The 20,809-nt window shown below is 43.6% G+C and overlaps 3 protein-coding genes across 8 annotated transcripts in view; 1 reads left to right on the forward strand and 2 right to left on the reverse strand.

Moving 5' to 3' along the window:
- Positions 1–19,428, reverse strand: part of ogal (O-GlcNAcase like) — a 24,664-nt gene extending 5,236 nt beyond the window's left edge. For 3 of the 4 annotated variants that reach the window (XR_004897172.1, XR_004897171.1, XM_031288844.2), the window contains exons 1-5: positions 2,706–3,124; positions 2,421–2,472; positions 1,926–2,023; positions 543–673; positions 50–221 (exon numbers count right to left, since the gene is read on the reverse strand). Coding sequence is in view for 2 of the 4 variants with exons in the window: in XM_031288844.2 (XP_031144704.1) it covers positions 50–221; positions 543–673; positions 1,926–2,023; positions 2,421–2,472; positions 2,706–2,778 (526 nt within the window). In the remaining 2 variants the exon portion in view is untranslated. Of the gene's footprint in view, positions 1–49; positions 222–542; positions 674–1,925; positions 2,024–2,420; positions 2,473–2,705; positions 3,125–4,050; positions 4,061–19,413 lie in introns of those variants that run through there. The other variant, XM_031288842.2, reaches the window with a different exon arrangement.
- LOC116042950 (peroxisome proliferator-activated receptor gamma coactivator-related protein 1-like) lies at positions 3,727–11,708 on the reverse strand. Of its 3 annotated transcripts, XM_036000821.1 has the most exons (12): positions 11,337–11,707; positions 9,992–10,050; positions 9,058–9,162; positions 8,726–8,875; positions 6,621–8,373; positions 6,452–6,505; positions 5,480–6,365; positions 5,179–5,391; positions 4,961–5,024; positions 4,744–4,865; positions 4,463–4,614; positions 3,727–4,147 (listed from the first exon to the last, which is right to left on the reverse strand). In XM_036000821.1, the coding sequence occupies exons 3-12, from the start codon at positions 9,139–9,141 to the stop codon at positions 4,047–4,049; spliced, it is 3,579 nt and encodes a 1,192-aa protein (XP_035856714.1). In that variant the 5' UTR covers positions 9,142–9,162; positions 9,992–10,050; positions 11,337–11,707; the 3' UTR covers positions 3,727–4,046. The 3 variants fall into 3 exon arrangements, with proteins under 3 accessions (XP_035856714.1, XP_035856713.1, XP_035856712.1); XM_036000820.1 differs by lacking the exon at positions 9,992–10,050 and having other exon boundaries at positions 4,961–5,021; positions 11,337–11,708; XM_036000819.1 differs by lacking the exon at positions 9,992–10,050 and having other exon boundaries at positions 11,337–11,704.
- ldb1b (LIM-domain binding 1b) overlaps positions 16,928–20,809 on the forward strand; it is a 26,609-nt gene continuing 22,727 nt past the window's right edge. Inside the window, exon 1 of the mRNA XM_031288852.2 lies at positions 16,928–17,236. The gene's annotated coding sequence lies outside the window, so the exon portion shown is untranslated. The remainder of the gene's footprint in view (positions 17,237–20,809) is intronic.

The raw sequence follows: 20,809 nt of genomic DNA on the forward strand, positions 1-20,809 counted from the left end.
AGTATGCTTGGACTTTTAGTAGCAGTTTTAGGCAACCCCACTGCCTGACCTGTAGGACAGAAGAGGAAGGTCTCAGGGTCTCCCAGGTGCTGGTACACCGCATTAGTGATGGCCACCTGAGCGTGAGCGAAGGAGCTGAAGGCCTGCTTATCAGCTGGACACATCTCAGTCTCGATGTCATCAAACAGTAAAGAGAAGGACCTGCAGCCAAACTGCCTCACCTGAGGGAGGAAGAGGACAGCTTGGGCTTTGGAGATTTTAAGTTAATTTGGTTTTTCCAACTCTTGACAAAGTTCCTTATTGGATAATAACGTTATTTCCCCAGGAATTAAACCCACTACCTGCAGCAGTGTCAGTGCCCTCAGTTGCCCTTTGACCTACTGTACTTGCAGTGCATAAAACACTTCTATTTTACTGCTGTATGTTTCATATAAAGTAATATGGTGTCCAAAACAAAATCTCAGAGAGCCATAAAGCTACATGCACCTGAGATTAAATTATCTCTCATGCTCCACCCTTCGCCTCTGCATGCAGGTCCTAACCTGATCCAGTTTCCTCTGCAGGGCGGCAACCTCTTTGGGGTTAGAGAACGTGATGTCCAGGCCGGGAGAGATTGCATAGATGAACTCGACGTCGTGCTGTTTAGCTGCTGATATTAGAGCGATGAGTTGCTCTGGGAAAAGAATAAGAGATGAGAAGAAAAAAAAAATCTTTTAATACTGTCCTCCCAGTTACAGAAATGTCCTAAATAAATGCTGTTTATTGGGAGGTAAATGATGCATAAGTTCCCAGTTTGGACATGAAAAATCATTGGGCCTGTGATTTATGCAAAGGTACAAGTATGACGGTGTTGTTGGAGACATGATAGTTTTAACGGGTCAAACTTCAAATCATCACTGCCCTTCAGTATGCAACATTACTGATAAGACACATCCAACTAACAAAGGAGAGGCTCCACTGAACAATGTGGAGATAATGATGACTCCGAATGGGACTTTGGTATGACACTGATATCAAATGAGATGCAACTACAGTTTAGAAACGACCACATCCCTTGTGTTTTTCAGTATTTTACAATGTTTTTTGGTTTAGTTTGTAAATGAGGATCCTGATTCCAACATGTACTTCATGATTTGACCATTAGCGCGTTTTACGTACTGTACATGTGGGGTCACAATGACACAATAAGTATGAAGGATATTGTGGCCGGGTTGGTTCAGTGGATAGAGCAGGTGGACATATACTGAGAGGCTTATGCCTCGATGTAGAGGTCCAGGGTTTGAGTCCGACCTGTGACGATTTCCTGCATGTCTTCCTCCTCTCTCTCTCTCTCTCCCCTTTCTCACCTAGCTGTCCTATCGAATAAAGGCGGAAAAGCCCAAAAATAATCTTAAAAAAAAAGTATGAAGAATATTTGTAAATGTAGGGGTCTAAATGAAAAGTAATCTAAACTGCGACCTTTGTTAGGCAGTTGTTGCACTTTAATGCAGCTATTTCTTAAATCTAGTCTAAGTGTTGACAGTATGTGGTCCCACTCATATACACCGGTCTCTGTTCAGGTTTGCACAGATTACTTGTCATTCAGACCGTCTTAAAATGTTCACCTTATAAATATCTTTCATGGAATATGAATGCGTGAGGGAGCAGAAAGCTATCCCAGATGACACTATGGGTGAATATATTGATACCCAGGTAGTAATGGTCAGAAAGAGTGGTGGCCCCCATCAACATTTTTTTTACTCTCTGAACACTTCTAATCAAAGAGGAAAAAGTAAAGAGATTCATGATCCTGCTCTTGAGGCTGTTTGACAGTCCTGTGCGGTTTTGGTAACTGGGTAGTCTCAGGACACCCTCCTGTTCCAAGAGCCAGATGAGATTTGGGATTTCATTTAAACAAGGAGGACATGTGAAGGGGTGAAACTCACCTGCCTCCTCAGCCGAGTACAGGTCCCTCCAGTACATCCTGTGTTTGTAGTCATCCTTAGGGGCGTACAGGTACGTGTTCAAACCCCACTTCTGTTCTCTGTGGAACCCAAAACCAGCAATCAAAAATCACATCAAGAATTATGTCAGTTGTTACAGACATGATTGGGAGTACAGTGGATCGTTTTGTGTGTTTAAAAGGTCTTGAAAGTGAAAATGAAACTAGGCATCAGCAGATGACAAATTCATGTTTGCTAAATATTGTTAGTCCAGTGTTGTTAACCTTTTCTCCTGTACCCAAATTCAGAAAGGTGGACAAATATTAAACACCAGTATAGGACCACACTCACTATGAAGCAAATCTACATTTTACCTTTGGTTGTGGCTTTTTCTATAAGCCAGGTTTCTACCACACCCTCACATGTATTTTATATTTCTTCAATGTGGTTTGTATGTATGTGTGTGAAACAACTACACCAAACTTAGGGGGAACACACCTTTTAAACAGCTCTGTTCTCTGCCCCATAGTCCATGGTCGCCCATAAAAACCTGCATCAAGCAAAGATCAAGTTATGCACCAAATTACCTTACCAGAAGTGATCAATACATGATTGATATCGTGGCTGCATTTCTACTAAATATATCAGCCAGCCAACATAGCTTGCAGCCTAATTTGGATGTTTGCATCTTAAGTGAAGAGCTGTAACGTTACTCCAACTGGATCAACACAGGGATCTGTACTCTGGAGGTCCAGTTTGGGCCCCAGGTCCCAGTCTGCTCACCTTCCACTACTCCACTGATGAACCGCTTCTTCCCAGTGTGGGGTTGGCCCTTGGCACTGCCTGGTTTCGACATGGTTTACTGTTCTAGTTTAGCGTTGAGTTGTCCTCTCTTTCTCAGTCTGTGCTTCCAATTTACTGCTGCGCAGACAGAAGCTCCAGCACTGACACAGCGATTCTGTCAGTCATAGCTTTGTATACCTGCCTTTGACGTTCATTTGATTTGACTTTTATTGTAGTCCTCTCACGCCTGCGCAGATCAGTCGGTGGTTTTAAGCACCGGCAGCATTGCGCAGCATGATAATAACGTGGTCTAAAGTCTGAAGTTGTAAATACTGTAAGCGAATAAAAAACAGATCGTTTTTGTGAGGACTGAAGTTCAGGCGCGCGTTGACTGAACCAGAGACGGTTTACGACCATAGACTGTTTACGACTGGTGTGACTTGAGCGTGAACGTCTTAAAGGGACTTGTCCCTGTGGCTTAAAGGAACAGTTCACCCAAGGGAGCGGGCAAAATAACAATTCGCATTTCGTAGCTCAGTGAAATTACTAGTGGTTATTTTAACTGCCAGATATGCTGACTACATTTAGTCGTCATTTAGCCAGCCTGTATTGTTGTTTAAGATAACCTGTTAATGTTGATGAGGGTGGACTTGTAAAAACGGTTCCTCTTTGTGCAGTTTGCATGTTGAGTACAGCTAGTCTGTGATTTATGGGAAATTTTCATTTTGTCACATTTGGAAGTAGAGTAAAGTATTATTATTATAAATGCGACCTTTGTTAGACAGTTGTTCCACCAACATGCAACTATTGAATTAAAGAAACAGGATTCAGGGTCACTACCAGTATAGTAATCAAGACAACAGATGAGATTTAGACTGGCTTGTACTGTGGCAGCAGACAGTTTGACTTGTCAAACATACGTTAACTAATAACATTAATAGTGAAAGCGCTCAGCTGGTACTGTGCATGCTGGCTCACTGGTATGGTTCTTTGGATTTAAAATAAACCAAATAAACTAAAGTTCATCAGGAAACACAATTAAGAGCCTTTATTTTTATATACAAATATACAAAACTTCATCAGTGTTATGGAATGAAACAAAAATCTTTAGTGGGTTCCACTAATAACATGTTATCAAATTAACAGTGCTACATATTTGGGCATATTAACTGTACACATCAGAAACTCAACTGCATGCATATTAGAGTCGAAACATGAAAAAACTTCTAACATTCAAAAGTTTGCTACATAAATTTGAGCACAAGGCTCTGAGGTTCATGAAAAAAATGTTCTATCTTTGCCACATCAAGCTTGGCGTTCTTGTCCTCCCACACAGCTCTGTTAGCTCTTTAGTCCTTTCTGGGCCTGTTTCAGCAACAAATCAAAGTCGAGGTCCTCAAACCTGCTCTTGGCAGGAGACGGCTCTGCATCTCTGTTTGCATCTGAGGGAGAGAGGGACATTTATAGGCTCAATGTTATGTTCAATGAATTCCACATTGAAAATGCTTTTTCTTTTGGCACTTTTCTGGAAATTTGTTTGAAATTTGCATTACATTTGGATAAAAACTTGGCCAATGATTGAATTAATAAATCCACATTGTACCAGGAATATTATATTACAGTTTCTATGGTGCAGCATGCTAAAAAAACACAGTTGGAGGGCTTTGACAGGTTACGCCAAAAGAAAAGTTATACAGTTACTTAAACAAGTGAAAATGGTATAGTGCTGTACTTGACTTTGTGGTTTTGAGTCTCACCTAGGTCAGCGTAGTGTGAATTACAGAACTGTCTTCTTCCACCAAAGCAGATGTCAAACGGGAGCTCATCGGGCTTCCGTAGTTTGCCGCCGTTATCGATGGCTGCAAAAGCATCATCCATGTTGTAGAATGTGACAAAGCCGTAGTGGTCACTATGGGAACCAAAGGTGCAGGGTTTTAATACTGATAAATACAGATTAATGGTACAAAACAACACTGTAAAGGCAATACAAAAAAACATTATGAAACATCATTTTATGATTGTAGGATTTTTAACGTACCCTCTATCTCTAAAGTGAAGCGACACACATTCAACATCTCCGAACTGAGAGAAGCGTTCCCTAAGTTCGTCGTGCGTCATAGACTTTCGGATGCGGCCGACATACACCACCCTGCGCTCATCCTATAAAGAGAGGAGTTTTTATAATTACTCATTACTCAACCAAAAAAAAAAAACCACAAACGCATCAGCTGACATGTCAGTAATCTTTTACTCACTATAGCTTTAAGTTTCTGAATCCTGATCTCATGCTCTCTCCTGAGCTTCCTGGACTCTCTGCTGCTGTCGGGAGGATGAGTTGGGATGAGAGGAAGACAGAGCTTGAGATTACAGATTATAGAAAAGACGCAAGGAAAATTGACATCTAAAAAGGAACACCTACATTTTTATTTCCTTTTATCAAACGTCTACATGGAAAACTCCAGCATTAACTGACCTGTAAACGTCTCCCCACTGCCTACGGCAAACCCGCGGGGATGGTGATCGGGATCTGGATGGGGACCTAGACTGGGACCAAGATCTGGATCTTGACCTGCTACACCTCGATCTTGAGTAGGACCACCTGTAGCGCCGGGTCGGGGAGCGGGAAATGGAGCGAGAGGGGGATGACGACGAACACGAGCTGCTCTCTGAACGCTTGTGACGGTGCCTGCAGCAGGGTGGACAAATTAAGAATTAGGGACATAGAATTAAGGACAGAGAAAGACTAATACGGAACAGAACCAGAAGATGATTACTTTTGTCTTTTGGGAGAGGGAGATGCAGAGCTGGAGGAGGTTGACGACGACGAGGAACGAGAGCTGGAGCTGGAGTCCGAACGAGGCGATCTCCTCCGATATCTCCTTTCCTCCCGCCCTCTGGCAGGAGGGCTGGGCGGAGGGGTGGGGAGACTGCATGGGGCCGTCTTGTCTTCAGCTGCACAACCACAATCTTGCTCTGTGCCAGCGTTGTCTGAAAGAACGTTGTCTGATGACGGGCTTGCCTCTGATCTGGTCCTGGGTTGCTCAGAGAGATGCTGCGTCACAGCCACAGCTCGGATGGTGGTGTTAACCTCACTGGTGGAGGTCTGTTTTTTGCATTCAGCAGCAGAACTTGAGTCGTGGGTGGTCATCTGCAATTCATCCGAGGTTTTAGATACATCCTTGAGTTTAGGGGCTCTGCTACGCTGAGTAGCACTCGAAAGTAAGTGGTCTACAGGGCCGCAGTAATCGTGATCGGAGGACACAGATGAATAAATGTGAGGGGAGGTGTGAGCAGCAGGGAGCTCTGACAGGTGAGCGTGCGTCTTCTTGGACGGTAGAGGGCGGGGGTCGATTATCTGAATGGCCTTGGGTGGAGGATTTTTGCGTCTTGCTGGCAAATCCAGTTGAGTGCTGAGGACGATTTCAGTGCCGAGGGGCTCCGGGATGTCCACACCCTCTGACATTTGAAGATGTGGTGAATTCCTGAGGGTTTTTGGAGACCCAAGTGATCCTGGAGAGCTTAAATGTGCAAGTGCTTCCACAGAGATGCTTTGTGTTCCTTGAGCTCCGTCCGTGTCCACGTGTCCATCCGCGTGTAAGTTCGAGGGTGAAGTAGCAGGTTTGGGCTCCGGCTCGTTCTCGCACACCGTCCCCTCTTTAGCTTGAGGAGGAAAAATAAAAAGAGGTCACACGAGGCTGGGCATCAGTATCTGACAATACAGTGTTGTCAGTAATCTGATTACTCACCTTGTGTTTCCTCAAACTGTTCCAGCAGGCTGGTCAGATCAGGCGCTTCGATTCCTGAAGTAGATATACAAAGTTTTTATTTATTATTACTTATGTCTTATTGCTAGCATCATCACAGTGAACTCAATACATCATACGCCACATTAACGGCCACGTCTCAACCGTTTACCTGAGTCAGCTTTTGCACTCTGCACGTCACAGCCAAACGGAAGAGCGGGCCGTGGTTCCTTCGAAGGCAAAACACTGGGGTGAACCTCTGACAACGTCTCCTTCACTGGTGAGGGAGCAGACGGCCGACCTGAGTATGGGGCGAGGGAAGGACACCTCGCTGCATCTGGACTTGGTGACGGAGGAGTCTTTGGTTCCAGCTCGGCTTCTTTGGTCCGGTTCGGGCTGCGTCTTTGAGGCTGTAGTTTCTTACACTCTGAGGAAGATTTGAATTGTGTTGAGGTTGGGCACAGTGCTGGAGGTCTGGAGGAGACACCTGAAGCTATCTCAGTAAGCTTGTTTTTGATTTCCTGAAACAGGGTGGTGTAGCCCTGGTTTGCTAACAGCACCTCGGGCTTTGGCCCTGAGGCGGAGGACTGTCTTTGAAGAGATGTGCCTGAGGATCCATTTGGGATTCCTGGAAAGTGCCTGGTGCTGTCAAGGTCTGAGTCTCTGTTGAGAAACTCCACTTTGGACTCTGAAGAGGAGTGGCCAGTGGTTGGTGATGTTGTGCGGCTAACTGGCAGGGGGAGGAGGACAGGATTTGGGGGGTCACTACTGAGCAGTGTTGGTTTCTTTACTGGACTTTTTTTGCTTTCAGGCACAGTAACATTTGGATGGGCTGTGACGGCTGGCTGCAGACTGGCAGGTGAGACGGTTTTGGATTCAGTCCGTGGGCGCTTTGATCCGCTGCGACGTAGACAAGCGGATGGTTTGGCCTCTAGGGGGCGAGGCCCGGGCAGAGCAGAGATGCAATGGGTCTTGTGAGCAGGACTTTGAGATCTATGGGGCTGATCAGCACCACTTCTTCCATCGTCCGGATAATGGTGTGCGGCCCTGTGTTCACCGCTGTTTTGTCTTTGTCCCTGTGAACAGAGGATGGGGGTCAGCTCCTTCGGGGGCTCAGAAACACTGGGCCACTTGGTGGTGTAGTTCCCCTGTTTCTCCACCAGGGGCCGTCTCTTTTGGCGCAGCTGTCTGTACTGTTGGAGGCTGAGTGATTTGGCCTTCGTCTCACTTTTAAGTGGCAGAACCTCCGCCTGGTTACTGTTCATTTCTGAGGACGTTGTTTGGGGCTCGAGCGCTGAGCCAGCAGGATTTCCAAGTGCTTTGGTGCAGTTCAGTGGAACTGACACAGTTCCACTTGTTAGATTTTTCTCATTCGGGCCCTTTTCTACAGATTCATCAAATGAAACCACTTGAACCGAGCCAAAGCTCACCCTTTTCTTCTCTCTGGATGGTGGAGTTCTGGATGAGTTTCCGTTCAGCAACATACTCTTTAAGAGGTTGTTATTATCTCTCTTTTCAGCTCCCTCTTCTTCCTCCTTTGTGTCTTTCATAGTTACCTCATCATCAGACACAACATTTATCTCTTCATCGCTCTCTTCACTGGGTCTCTCGTACTTCCACACCTCTTCCTGAGAGAATAATGTGCGATTGTTCCTCAGTTTATCCCCCTCCTCTTCCACATGCAGCTTCAGGCAGTAGGGGTGCATGAGCTTCACCAGGTTGACGAGAGAAGTTGAGGTGAAGATCTCGACTTCGGCCTCTGCTTTCTTATTCTTAGAGTGAAACACTGTTTGACTTTGTTGTTTGAACAGGTGGCTGTTTCTCTCCATTTTGCCCTCATCTTCCTTTCCTTTATCAATCTTTATTGTGAATGTTACATTTGGTGATTTGGATCGTGGTCTAAGTCTGTCAGCAAGAGACAGTTCCTAAAGAGAAGAGAAAAAGACAAAAATCAGAACACATTTGGATATTGGGAGTCTCATTTTTTTTTTTTTTTTTTTTATCAGCAGAAAAGGTTCAAAATGGGACATCACATATCATATACAAGTCTATTTTGCAGCTATTGTGTTCATGCATGTTCAGTTCTGTTTATCAGAGCATGTGGCTCATCTTTATCTACGCCATCATGTGACATCTAAGTAAATATCCAAATAAAGCACATCAGGCTATCAGGCAAATTCATGGGATCGTCATGAGGTGCTCATAGTTAAATCTAAATTTGAACAGTGTAACCAGGAAGTACTGCTACAATTGTATTGCTCCTGAGTGTGCACCCACCGCTGAGTTGTCCCTGCGTTCTGGGTGGGTGAGGAGCTTGGTGTCTGGCAGGGTGTCAAAGGGAGTCCCGTCGTCATCCTCCACGCTGTCCAGCATCTCGGTCAGGGCAGACAGCAGGGTCTCCCTCTCTTCCTCCACTCCACTCTTATCCTAAAAAAGGGGGCACCAGTATCCAGATTTATTCATTTACATGCCAAATTCATAGTCTACCAACAAGTGGCAACATTGTACCCTGAAGGAGAGTCATTAGAAACAGTGTCAACAACATAATAAGGGGGGGGGGGCATCTTTTAAACTTCCAATGTGATGTGATGATGTGCTTTAACTCTGACCTCTGATGCGACAGTGGAGTCTTCAAAAATGGCCAGGATTGAGTGATCCATGCAGGACTGTGTGTCCATCTCCACGCCTTCCATGTCATGTCTACTCAGGACCAACTGCAGAGACACAAAGACACAAATATGATATCACACCCATGTGTTTAAATTCATTTGAATGCATACTCATCTGGTCTAAATACTACTTCCTGCAATCTTACAATACGCTCCTTCCTCTGGGTGTGACAAGAAGCTGAGGCACAGGATGCAAAACGCTCAAAATTAACTTTCGCAGCATAAACAGGAAAGGCCGTTTTACAGTTGTGCGGAGGCTCCACGCAGAGGTCTCGTCGTAGCCTACGTAAGTGGCCTGGTGTTTATACTTGTTCGCTGGTGTGTGCTTCGAGCCGGCATGTGTGTTTGTGGGGAGTGGATGATAGAGTGAGGGAGAAGTGAGAGAGTGACGGCGATCAACTTTGGAGCGAGTACAGACTCTAGAGTCATAGTGAGAGAAACAGAAGTGTCTCCCCTGTTTCTTTCTGACCACGGTGGGAAATCTGAAGCAGGAAAAGTTAACCCTCTCCTTGATTTCATGTTGTTTATGGAGAAAGAGAACCAGGAAATGAACCGGGGGGGGAATGCAACGCTACCAAGCCACGGCTGAGCGACGTGCGTCGCTGCAACGTGTAGTTACATTTTTCGAGAGGTGCGCGTCAGGCTAGAGGGTTCTGCGGGGCTACGCCGTCGATTTTACGCACGACTATAAAATGGCCTGAAGAGCTACCAATTGTGACAATGCTTCAAATACAGCAGTGAAAAAACAGTGAAGCAGCTGAATAAATGCATTAATAAGGAGCCATCTCTTTGCAAATTAGAATGACATTCAACTAGTTAAAACTAAATAAATAAAACCCAAATATTGGGCGGCAACAATTAACTGACAACTTACTTAATTTATCATTTGGTCTATAACATCAGAAAATAGTGATGTGATGCGGATCACAACTTCTGAAAGCCAAAGTTCACGTATTTAAATGTCATGTGTTGTCAGACCAACAGTTCAAAACCAGAGACATTTAGTTTCCTACTATTAAATACTACAAAACCCAACATTTGAGAAAGTGTAACCAGTGAATTTCAGGCATTTTTCCTTAAGAGGGACTTCAACAATGAATTGATTGCTGATTCATCGTCTGTCACTCAACTAATTCCTTAATGGTGTGATCGTTTCAGCTCGACTAAACTGAAAACAGCAGCAGACACATCTGAACATATATGCTTAAAAGTGTTCTCTCGTAAAATAGCAAGAAAGACTTGTGGGGGAAATAGTTCTTATTGTTTTTTATGTATGCCCCTTATTTTTTAAGTCCTTGCTCCTCTTTGTTTTGTTTTTTATCTATGCCTATTGATTAACTTTTTTTTATATATATATATATTTAATTTATATAAATAACTTGACACATTATTTTAATAACGTTTATATTGTATACATGTATTCTCTGTGAGATCTTGTATGTTCTTTAATGTGTTTTCAATTACAAAAAAACAAGATATCAATGAGCATAGATACATAACTACATAGATGTAGAGTAAAAAATCTCTGTGGCTTAATTCAAAAACATGGACAGGGACAGTATCAAATGCCTCTACTACCAAAGTTTTATCAGGACAGAAGTGTGCTAGTAAGTAGGAGGCAGATTGAGGGGACAAATGGCCCTAGAGGCGGGTCATAGGCCTACACATCATCTCTCAGGGCCTGTCCGATCTGTAACAAAGTTACAAGGGCAAGGCATTTAAACGCTCTTTAGGTGACAGTAAAGCAGTTTATCCCAGTGCCTGCCTGGAAATGGCTTTGAATTAAGCTTGCCATAGTAAAACAAGAAAGGTAATGTTAAGAGTATTGTTTAAGAACAAATAAATAACGAAAGGGGCCAGTGCAGTGAGCAGGACAGTGCTGAGGGTTGTAGCCTCATTTCTTACAGGAAATGAGCCGGTCTCCCCCCCGTCCGCTTTCACATGTAAATCATTGACGGTGGAGATTGTTTTTAACATGCACAAAGACGTAATGACATTAAAATGTTTCCGTAGCTACATGGGTCAAGTAGCAGATAGATCGACCAGGTTAGTCAACTCCCTGGTCACTACCTCCGTAGTACTACAAGCCTGTTTCAGCCACGTGTCGCCAGACGTGCATGTGGCCTCGCGAGACGCGAAACCACCACCTATTAAAACATCGAAACTAGCTAGTTTGCAGCTGTTGTGATGTCAGTTAGCTTAAATGAGCAAACCAGTACCTCATTGGCAGCGTTGCTGGCCAGAAAGTCACTGTGGCCGGCATTTAAATTCCCGTCTTCCCCCCTCCACCGCGCCGCCATGTTGCTGCTCCACATGATCCGCTGGCAGGCCGGAGAGAGACACGTGGTGGCCACCGACTGGAAGCGCGCTGAGAACACCGACCTGGGATCTGATTGAGACCACCAGTTCCAGTAGAGAGAGAGTAAGGAGATGAGTAGAAATCAGATCCAAGGTCAGCTCTATGTGTCTCGAATGTTCCCTTTGGATTGTCATTCGTTTTCTCTTCAAAACGAGCTACTGGTTTTATTTAGCTGCAAATACTTGGGAGTTAATGGACCAACGCAGCTTTTATATTGATTATTTGTTAAATTCGGTAGATAGAAATAGCCTAAATAGTCTGAAGGAAACCGTTTGTCATATCTCTGTGACAACTCATACATTTAATTAATGTTTTTGAGTTGCTTCATATCACGTTAGTAGCGGCAATTAAGTCATATCAGAATTATAGCTAGAAGGACTTCTGATTTTTACATTTTACATTTGATTTACTGCTCCAAAGCGACACCTTGCGCCCAAATGACAATACCACAAGTTATACTCAATGAACATATGCAGCAGATAGACGACAGGTGGCAGCAATAACCCAAATACAATATCCGAGGTTTTATAAAGGCCTACCTGACCAATCCAGCCAACTGTAGCCTACAAATAATACAGTTTTGAAAAAAATGCATTAATTAAATATGCAGCATTTCACCAAAATGAGTGAAAACCAACTGCACACACTGTAAAATGAATGATTCGTTTGGATCAGTTTTTCCCCTTTATGGCAAAAGGCTTTAATAGAGAGAGCACTAATAGTGTAACTGGGAGTTATCTTGAAATTGGAAAGAACACTCTGTAAAGCTGTTTAATTCACCCAAGTGCTCCATTGTTTCACATTTTATATTTGCTGAGACATAATAATGCGATGCAATAATAGAATCACTCCTTGGAGTGGTGTCATATAGCATAGCAAAGAGTGTATCTGCTTCCTGTGGCCTGGATCATCACCAGAACAGAGATTATCTGCATGTTCAGACAATTGCAATATTGATGTGTTGACTTTTCTGATTAAAGGTCCCATGGCATGAAATTTATGAGGTTTTTTAAAGGAACACGCCGACTTATTGGGACTTTAGCTTATTCACCGTAACCCCCAGAGTTAGACAAGTCGATACATACCCTTCTCATCTTCGTGCGTGTTGTAACTTTGTCTGACGCCCCCAGCGCTAGCTAAGCCGGCTAGCACAGATCCTGGAGGTAACCGGTTCCAACTAGCCTACTGCTCCGAATAAGTGAGAAAATAACGCCAACATGTTCCTAATTAAATGTTGTGATTTGTAGAGTCACAGGGTGTACAAATAACAAGGTCATATGAGACACAGCCGTCTTCTAACCGTATACAAACGGAACTATATTCTCAGAAAGGCGAAGCACTGCTACTTCTGCTACTTGGGCGGAGTGATTTGCTAGCAGCACCTGAAGCCCTGTGGTGAGGAGCAGAGAGTTCACCTGGAGTTCGCTCAGAGTTGGAGTAATAGAGTCAACAGTTACTAGATAGTAAAAGCATAGTGACCTTGTTATTTGTACACGCTGTGACTATACAAATCACAACATGTAAACGGGAACATGTTGGCGTTATTTTCTCACTTATTCGGAGCAGTAGGCTAGTTGGAACCGGCTACCAGGATCTGTGCTAGTCTTAGCTAGTGCTGGGGGCGTCAGACAGAGTTACAACACGCACGGAGATAAGAAGGGTATGTATCGACTTGTCTAACTCTGGGGGTTACGGTGAATAAGCCAAAGTCCCAATAAGTCGGTGTGTTCCTTTTTAACATTAATATGAGTTCCCCTAGCCTGCCTATGGGCCCCCAGTGGCTAGAAATGGCGATAGATGTAAACCAAGTCCTGGGTATCCTGCTCTGCCTTTGAGAAAATGAAAGCTCAGATGGGCCGATCTGGAATCTCCTCCTTATGACGTCATAAGGAGCAAGGTTACCTCCCCTTTCTCTGCTTTGCCCGCCCAGAGAATTTGGCCCGCCCATGAGAGAGAGACATCATGGCTTGAAAACAAGCGAAGCATGGCAGTTGGTCAAGGCCACACCCCCACCCTCCACCTTGCCCCCCCTCTCTCCTCCTCAATAGCATTTAAAGCTACAGACACAGAAATGGCACATCCTAAGTAAAGCTCATAGTGGGACTGGCTCTAGTGGCTGTAATTCTGCACCAAGGCTGAATTTCGGGAAAGAGACTTCAGATACAGTATTAGGGGACCACTAAGGCCTATATAAAAGCATCCAAAAAGCAGCATGTCATAGGACCTTTAATGTTTGTACACTGACACCCTCCACCTTGATGTGGTTTGCTGTCAGGGCCTAACAACAGTGCTGCTACCCCGTTACTCTTGAAATGGCACCTACGGAGGTCCAGTATGCCTTAATTAAAATGTGTTCAGGCCTCAAAAACGTTTGCACTGCACACTAGATCATTATAATTGAATACATTTGAGTGCGTTTATCCCTTGTGTTCACATGACTTACTGTCTCGCTGAGGCCCTGCATGCAGTCACATGAATCAGAACCAGGGCTGTTTCATAATAAATCTTTTTGTTTCCACTTCATCCCGCGCTGCTCCACACTGTGCCACCTGACATAATGAATTATTATTCTAAATGTTTAAATAATAAACACAGCTGGCTAAAGCAGCATTTTCACCTGTGGTTTGCATTGATGAAGACCCACAGCAGCACCAAAGCTCATGCTCCACTGACAAATCATATGATGGGTTTTGTATGGTTGATTACATTTACATATTTAGTACAGCAGCCAAGTGTTTTCCTCTCATCTCCTACAGTAGTACCCATTACCCTGTGTCCAATTGTGCAGTGATGCTGAAGTTGTTCCACTACACAGTTAATCATTTGTACAGGAGTCGGAGTGTTTGTCTTTTAACAAATCTGGTCAAACCAGGCCAGCTGAACAACTGACATCATGTTTTTCACATCACATCTTCAGCCACACATTAAGCAGGTGAGGCCGGCTGAGCGGTAGCAGTTAAAACTTCTGGTTGAAGTTTAAATATAAAAACAAAACATCCCATTAAAATCCTCCTATATGCAATGGTTATTCAATCTGGTCCTTCTAGAAACGGCAACCCTGACTCTGTCCAAAATTTAACCAAATCAGCTCCCAGCACTTTTAAAACTCACTAACTAAAACCTTCTATCTCACTTGAGCTTCCACTAGTTTTTGGTACATTTCCAAGGGAAGTTAAGCTTGGGAATTTGGGGAATTTTTGCACAATTTCAATATAAAAATCATACTTTTAATGGTGAACTTATTTTGGTGGGAAATGCACATGACAAAGCAATGGCATGTTCAGTTAAAAGTATACTCATTCAATTTGAATTAGTGATCTATCTTAACTTATTTAAGTAGGATTCACTCAGTCATTTTTAGTTGAAGTTACATTTTTGTTTCTTTTCAAGCATTGACTGTACTTAATTTACAAACATGACTAACCTAGTGTCAGGTTGTATCAGGGTAGAGTGTGGGGGCAGTGTTGTATATGGATGTTTTGTTTAGTTTCTTTATTTACACATGTTAAAAAATAAAGATACAATATATAATTTGTGGAGAATTGCCTAAAAACCCTCCAGGGGCTCAAAAAAGGGTCATTCTCCAGGCTGCATACTATAGGAAATAATCACATCAATATAAAATACACACGCATTAAGAACAGTAATTCATAATGCATGCAAATATATACACAATTTGGTAATTTTTTTAAATAAAATGTACACATCATTTACAGGCTTGGAGCATACATTCAGGTGATATGGCCTAGAGTCTCTAGACATGGCCTAGAGATGAAGGAGAAAATAAATGCAGATACAAAGTTTTGTTCAAATGGCTTGGGAGCAGCATGTTTAAGGAGAGCTGTCAGAGTATTTAAAGGCCTGTCAGGGGGAAAGCCAACAGAAGCAAGAAAGTTATAGTTTGACAGTTCTTGTGCACATATCAGCTCGTCAGAGCAGAAGTTCATAATGTGCAATGGACCTGTCATGCTTCACGTTTGTTTTCTTTTTTTAAACGTGTACTAGCTGTCATGCTGTTGTCACAATATGCTCAGAAGAGCATTCTATCCACAATGGATGCCACTCAGATATTCATACCTGAATAAAATGGATGCAAAATGAATTCAGGTTCATCACCTCTTCATTTGTGTGTTGTTATCTTGTATCATCTCCCTGTTTGTCTGTGGAGGACTATGGATGTGTCTGGCCTGTTATCTCGTGCATACCAGCGAGGAGTCGACCTTTCTGCTGAATGTCATGGCGGTACACCGAGTCAATGGCTGTACTAGATTAGTTGGGAGAGAAATATGCTCACAGACACACACTTTAACAAGGTCCCACGTATTCCCTGTTCATTTATTTTGATGCACAGGGCCACCTGGTGTGTACTACCCATATGCGTCTATCCCTACAGGACATCTGCTCAGTAACTTCTCTGTGTTTTTTTTGTTTCCTTTGCTTTATCCGTCAATCCCACGTCTTCTTCTGTACCGTTGCTACATCTCTCTCTACACACACACACACACACACACACACACACACACACACACACACACACACACACACACACACACACACACACACACACACACCCCACAACTCTTGAAACACATTACTGTCTGAAATGGGGCCAAAGCATCCTCCAGTCTCCAGCGGGTGAGGTGCAAGTGTGTGTGTGTGTTTAGGACGGGGGAGTTGTGTGTAAGTGGGTCACCTTACTGCAGCATCCAGCACCCAGCCACCATGTCAGTACATGGCCACACACACACACACACACATATACACATATATTTTTAACCCACTCTCCATCCACAGTCGCGTCCCCCCCCCCAGGGCTACTGTTTTTAGTTGGAAAAGTAAAATTCACTCACTCATGAACACACATTTTCCCTAATTCCCATAAACTCTACGGAGGGCCAGCCTTTACTCTTATTCTTGGGAGGGAAAAGGAAGAAGAGTCAAAAAATAAAAACATCTCTATCTCATCTCTTTTACTCCTCTCTCTATATCACTCTGTTCCCTCCCTTTTGCCTCGCATCTCTTCCTCACTCTTGACCTGCAGGAGGACTCCCACAGTGCTCTTTTGGCATGTTTGGCATGTTTTGAACCCATGAGGTTTAAGGAGTCAGGTATACAATTTCCTCTTTCTGCCTTCATCATACTTTGCTGATGTTTTGTTGCTGTGTGTGTGTGTGTGTGTGTGTGTGTGTGTGTGTGTGTGTCAGCGTGTGTGCGTGCGTACGTGCGTGCGTGCATGCGTGTGTGCGCTTTTTTGTATAGGACTCCGAGTTGACTTGGCTGCTCAGTCATGCAATGTTTTGCATGTCTGCATGCACTTCTGTGACCTTTCAGATATTGTGTAACGCTGGGGGCAGTGTGTTTATAAAAAGGCAAAAGCACTCTGATCTTTAACTTGACACCCTCTTTACAAGGTCAAGCATGACACACAGGCGTTACTCTGAGACGGCTGAGTTAGGAGTTGTGTTGCCATCGTTCTCGTTTTAATTTTTCTTTATGTGAAGTAAGTCTCTTTTCTTTAAACTTTCAGAGCAGAGGAGAGGAATGCCCTCCCACATGGTGCCGAGAACATCTGTTAGTGAGAAATGAAGGCCTGAGAGAGAAAGAGGAGGAGGAGGAGGAAGGGGACTTACATTATTACAAGTGGAAAAAAGAGAGGAGGTGAAGAAAGAACCAGAGAGCATGCAGAGAGGTGGAAAGGAGAGGAGAGAAAGTGACAAGACCTCAGCTGGAGGAGACCAACCTTTCCACAGAACAGCAGAGGTGAGAGACTATTCGGCAAGGTAGTGACTTACAGGTGTACACCTTCACAGGCACGTGTGCACACAAACACACTCAGTGTGGTAACAGAAGCCTGCATCAATAATGTAGCTGAGAGAAACAGGATGCAGTTTCGGCCTTACATAAGAGTTTACAGAGGGCTGGCTGTCTCAGAACAGCCTCTTTCATTCTCTGCTTTGCCCTCAGGCTGGATGCACACAAGATTTCTCAAGCTAATTAACCACCACATTTGCCATCCAAACAACTTTTCATGATAAGTGTGCTGCAACAAAGGCCCGAGAGCGACGCTCAAACCATTTTTAACTCCAGTCGACTGACTTTAGGTGATTTGTTTTACTCAGTGGGGTGACATTTTTCAGTAGTGTTTTTCCACTAGTCCGTAATGTGTTGGATCTTACATTATTGAAGTTTCATTATTGAAACAGGCCTGCTGTTTGTAGCAGGCATGGTTAGTTTGTTGGCAAAGTACAAATCCTTCAACATTAATGAACTGGGAACTGAACTCTGTCTCTGCAGCTGTGGACAAACTGATATGGTTGAACCTGCCAAAGCACATTGTTGTTGCTGGTCACAGGGGTCACAGAGACATGATTGGGGTCTAGCAGGGGCCACTATTTACCTTGGATAGACTAGATAGGATCAAATCAAAATCCAATCACACTTGGACTAATCAATATTTTAGCCATGATAGCAGCATGGCCCAATGGCTACGTCGGTTTGTGGTCCACACTAAAATATATCAGCAACCATTGGATGGTCTCTTGAGGATGCATCCCACTGACTTTGGTTATGGCCTGACTTTTCCTCTAGCGCCACCCTGAGGTTGACATTTGTGGTTAAGATTGAAATGTCCTGGAATTAAAATGGCTGTAGAGTGTGTAATGAGAACAAAAAATCAAATATGGGCGCCTGGATAACTCACCTGGTTGAGCGTGTGCCCATGCACAAAGGCTCAGTCCTTGTCGCAGTGGCCGCAGGTTCAACTCCGACCTGCAGCCCTTTGCTGCATGTCATTCCCCCTCTCTTTCCCCTTTCACATCTTCAGCTGTCCTATATAATAAAGGCCTAAAATGGGCAAAAAAATAATCTTTAAAAAAAAATTAAACGTCGTCGATATAGACTATCTGTTAGCTTTTTTTGTGAAAAATCGCTAAAAACTCACAGTACACAGTACAGTTATACCTGCTCAGCATGGCAGACAGACAAATTTACAGACTAGCTGAAGAACATCAGGGAGCATTCAGCAGCTAAAGGGAAAAAGACATCCCCCTCAGTTGGTGGAGACCAAAACAGAGGTGAAAGAGAGTTAATATTGTATTTTGACTCCTTGTCTGCTGGAAGTGTAACTAAGCGACCACTTGCTAACACGTTACCAACAACTTATGTCAATGTTGTGTTTACAACTTGTTGCGCCGCCCCCAAGTTAAAAAAATCTGTCAACTCAGGTTTAATCAAGATAATTACATACATGAATAAAAAAAAGAAAGAACTGAGGAAACATTTCAGGGGGGATGTAAGTCACAGCAGGAAACTGATACTTGATTTTTTCCAGAAATTGCTTTCCTGTTCTCCTTTGTCATTTTTTTCTCTGATGCCTTTTCCTCACCTTCTTGTTTGTTTGTACTGTCTGTCTTTCATACTTTGGTCTCTGCTGCAAACTGTTGACGCGTGTGTGTGTGTGTGTGTGTGTGTTCGTGTGTGTGTGCGTGTGTGTGTGTGTGTGTGTGTGTGAACATGGTAAGGTGTAAGAGTGTGTGCTTTGTGCACACATCCGCTTGAAAGTATGAACTTGTCAAAACTGTCTCCATGAAACTGTTATTGTGGGCAGATATGTGTGAATCACAGTTTTCATTTGTAAGTGTGTGTGTGTGTGTGTGTGTGTGTGTGTGTGTGTGTGTGTGTGTGTGTGTGTGTGTGTGTGTGCGTGCGTGCGTGCGTGCGTGTAGCTCATCATGCTCATCATGCTTGTGCTATCCTTTTTCTGCCACATTGCCATGGCGACAGTGCCCTCCCGGGGTAATGGGGGACGAGTGCGCCAGAGCTATTTATTCCCTTCCTCCCTCCATCCATCCATCCATCCATCCATCCATCCATCGCCCTCCCTTTTCCTCTGTCGCTCTCTCTCTCTCTCTTCATCTCTGCCCTCATCTTCCTGCAACCTCTCTGTCTCTCTCCTCTCACCGTCTCCCTCCTTCCTCTGCTCTTTCTTCCCCTCTCCGATTGGCTTAACACTCTCCTCCTCAAATTGAGATACTGCCTAATGAGACAGAGGGTGAGGAAGAGAGGGAGGGAGACAAAGAGCAAGTGTCTTAAAAAAGGGAAGTAGAAATATGTGGAGGAGGCAATCTATGCAGACTTGTGTTCCTCGTTGCGTGTAAAGAGAGAACCTGATTTAACGAAACTCTGTGATGTAGTTTTGGAGGGAAACGGCGCAGAATGTCTATATATATAATCCTACATATTGCTTTCTGCCTTAGCCACGTGCATGTGTTTGTGTACTGTAATGTATATGCATGTAGTCTCTTGAGGTGTGAGTATGTGTGCTGTGGGTTTAGTTGGGGTCATGACCTTTTGAAATGGTTTGAAGATTTAAAATATATACATATATACTGTATGTGTTGTGTGAAGCAGAGGTCACTAACCTTTTTGACTTCAGTCCACGCCCTTTAAAATGAAGCAATGTCTACTTGTGACCTCTTGTTATAGGTGTAGTGGATTATGGGTTAAAGATTTTCCCTTTCCAGTTAGGCAGTGCGTAATTTTGCAGGCTGCCATTTTCAAGTCTGGGTTGAGTAAATAAAAGTAATTGCGGTCACTATTGACAGTTTTTAAAAATGGCGGATTTGTGCAGGATTACCCATGTTGCGCTAGTGACGGTTCTCTCTGACCAATCAGTGGTCTCTAGTTTTTTAACTCCACCTTCTAGTATCGGCTCAGCTCACTTGGAATCTCCAACGACCGAGGTGGTACCAAAATAACTACCAGGTACTATCCACAACTTTTGCAAATGGAAACCAAAAAAGAGCAAGTCGATGAGAGTTTGTGCCGTACCTGGAAATGTGGCATTAGCTTACCATAAAGACCTGGAAACAGGGGAAAGAGTGAGCCTGACTAAACACAGCTACCAAAAAACTCACTAATTAACAAATCATATCTATTCCCCAAAATGTTGAACTATTCATTTAATCATCTCATGACTCCTTAGCTTTATCTTGTGACCCCTTTTGGAGCTCCCAGCCACAGGTTGGGAACCACTAGTTTAAAGGATAAAACAATATTATATGTCAATATTCTATACTTCAAATCCCACGAGAAGACAAAACACTGCGTTAGCTTGTCTCTCAATAATTTCTGACTTCCCTATCCTGGCTGTAGCACTCAGCTCCAAGCCAAATGGTATTGAAGATCTAAATCTTGAAAATAATTGCTTTTATTTAAAAAAATAATTTCCTTAAGTGGCTGGGCATTGTAGCTTTTTGCAAATGTTACTCAAACAGGTGTAAATTGTGCATTGTTATATTGCATGTTATTAGGGACTGTTTTCAGCGGTGGATT

Source organism: Sander lucioperca, chromosome 4 (assembly GCF_008315115.2).
Source record: "Sander lucioperca isolate FBNREF2018 chromosome 4, SLUC_FBN_1.2, whole genome shotgun sequence".
In the NCBI taxonomy this organism is placed as follows: Eukaryota; Metazoa; Chordata; class Actinopteri; order Perciformes; family Percidae; genus Sander; species Sander lucioperca.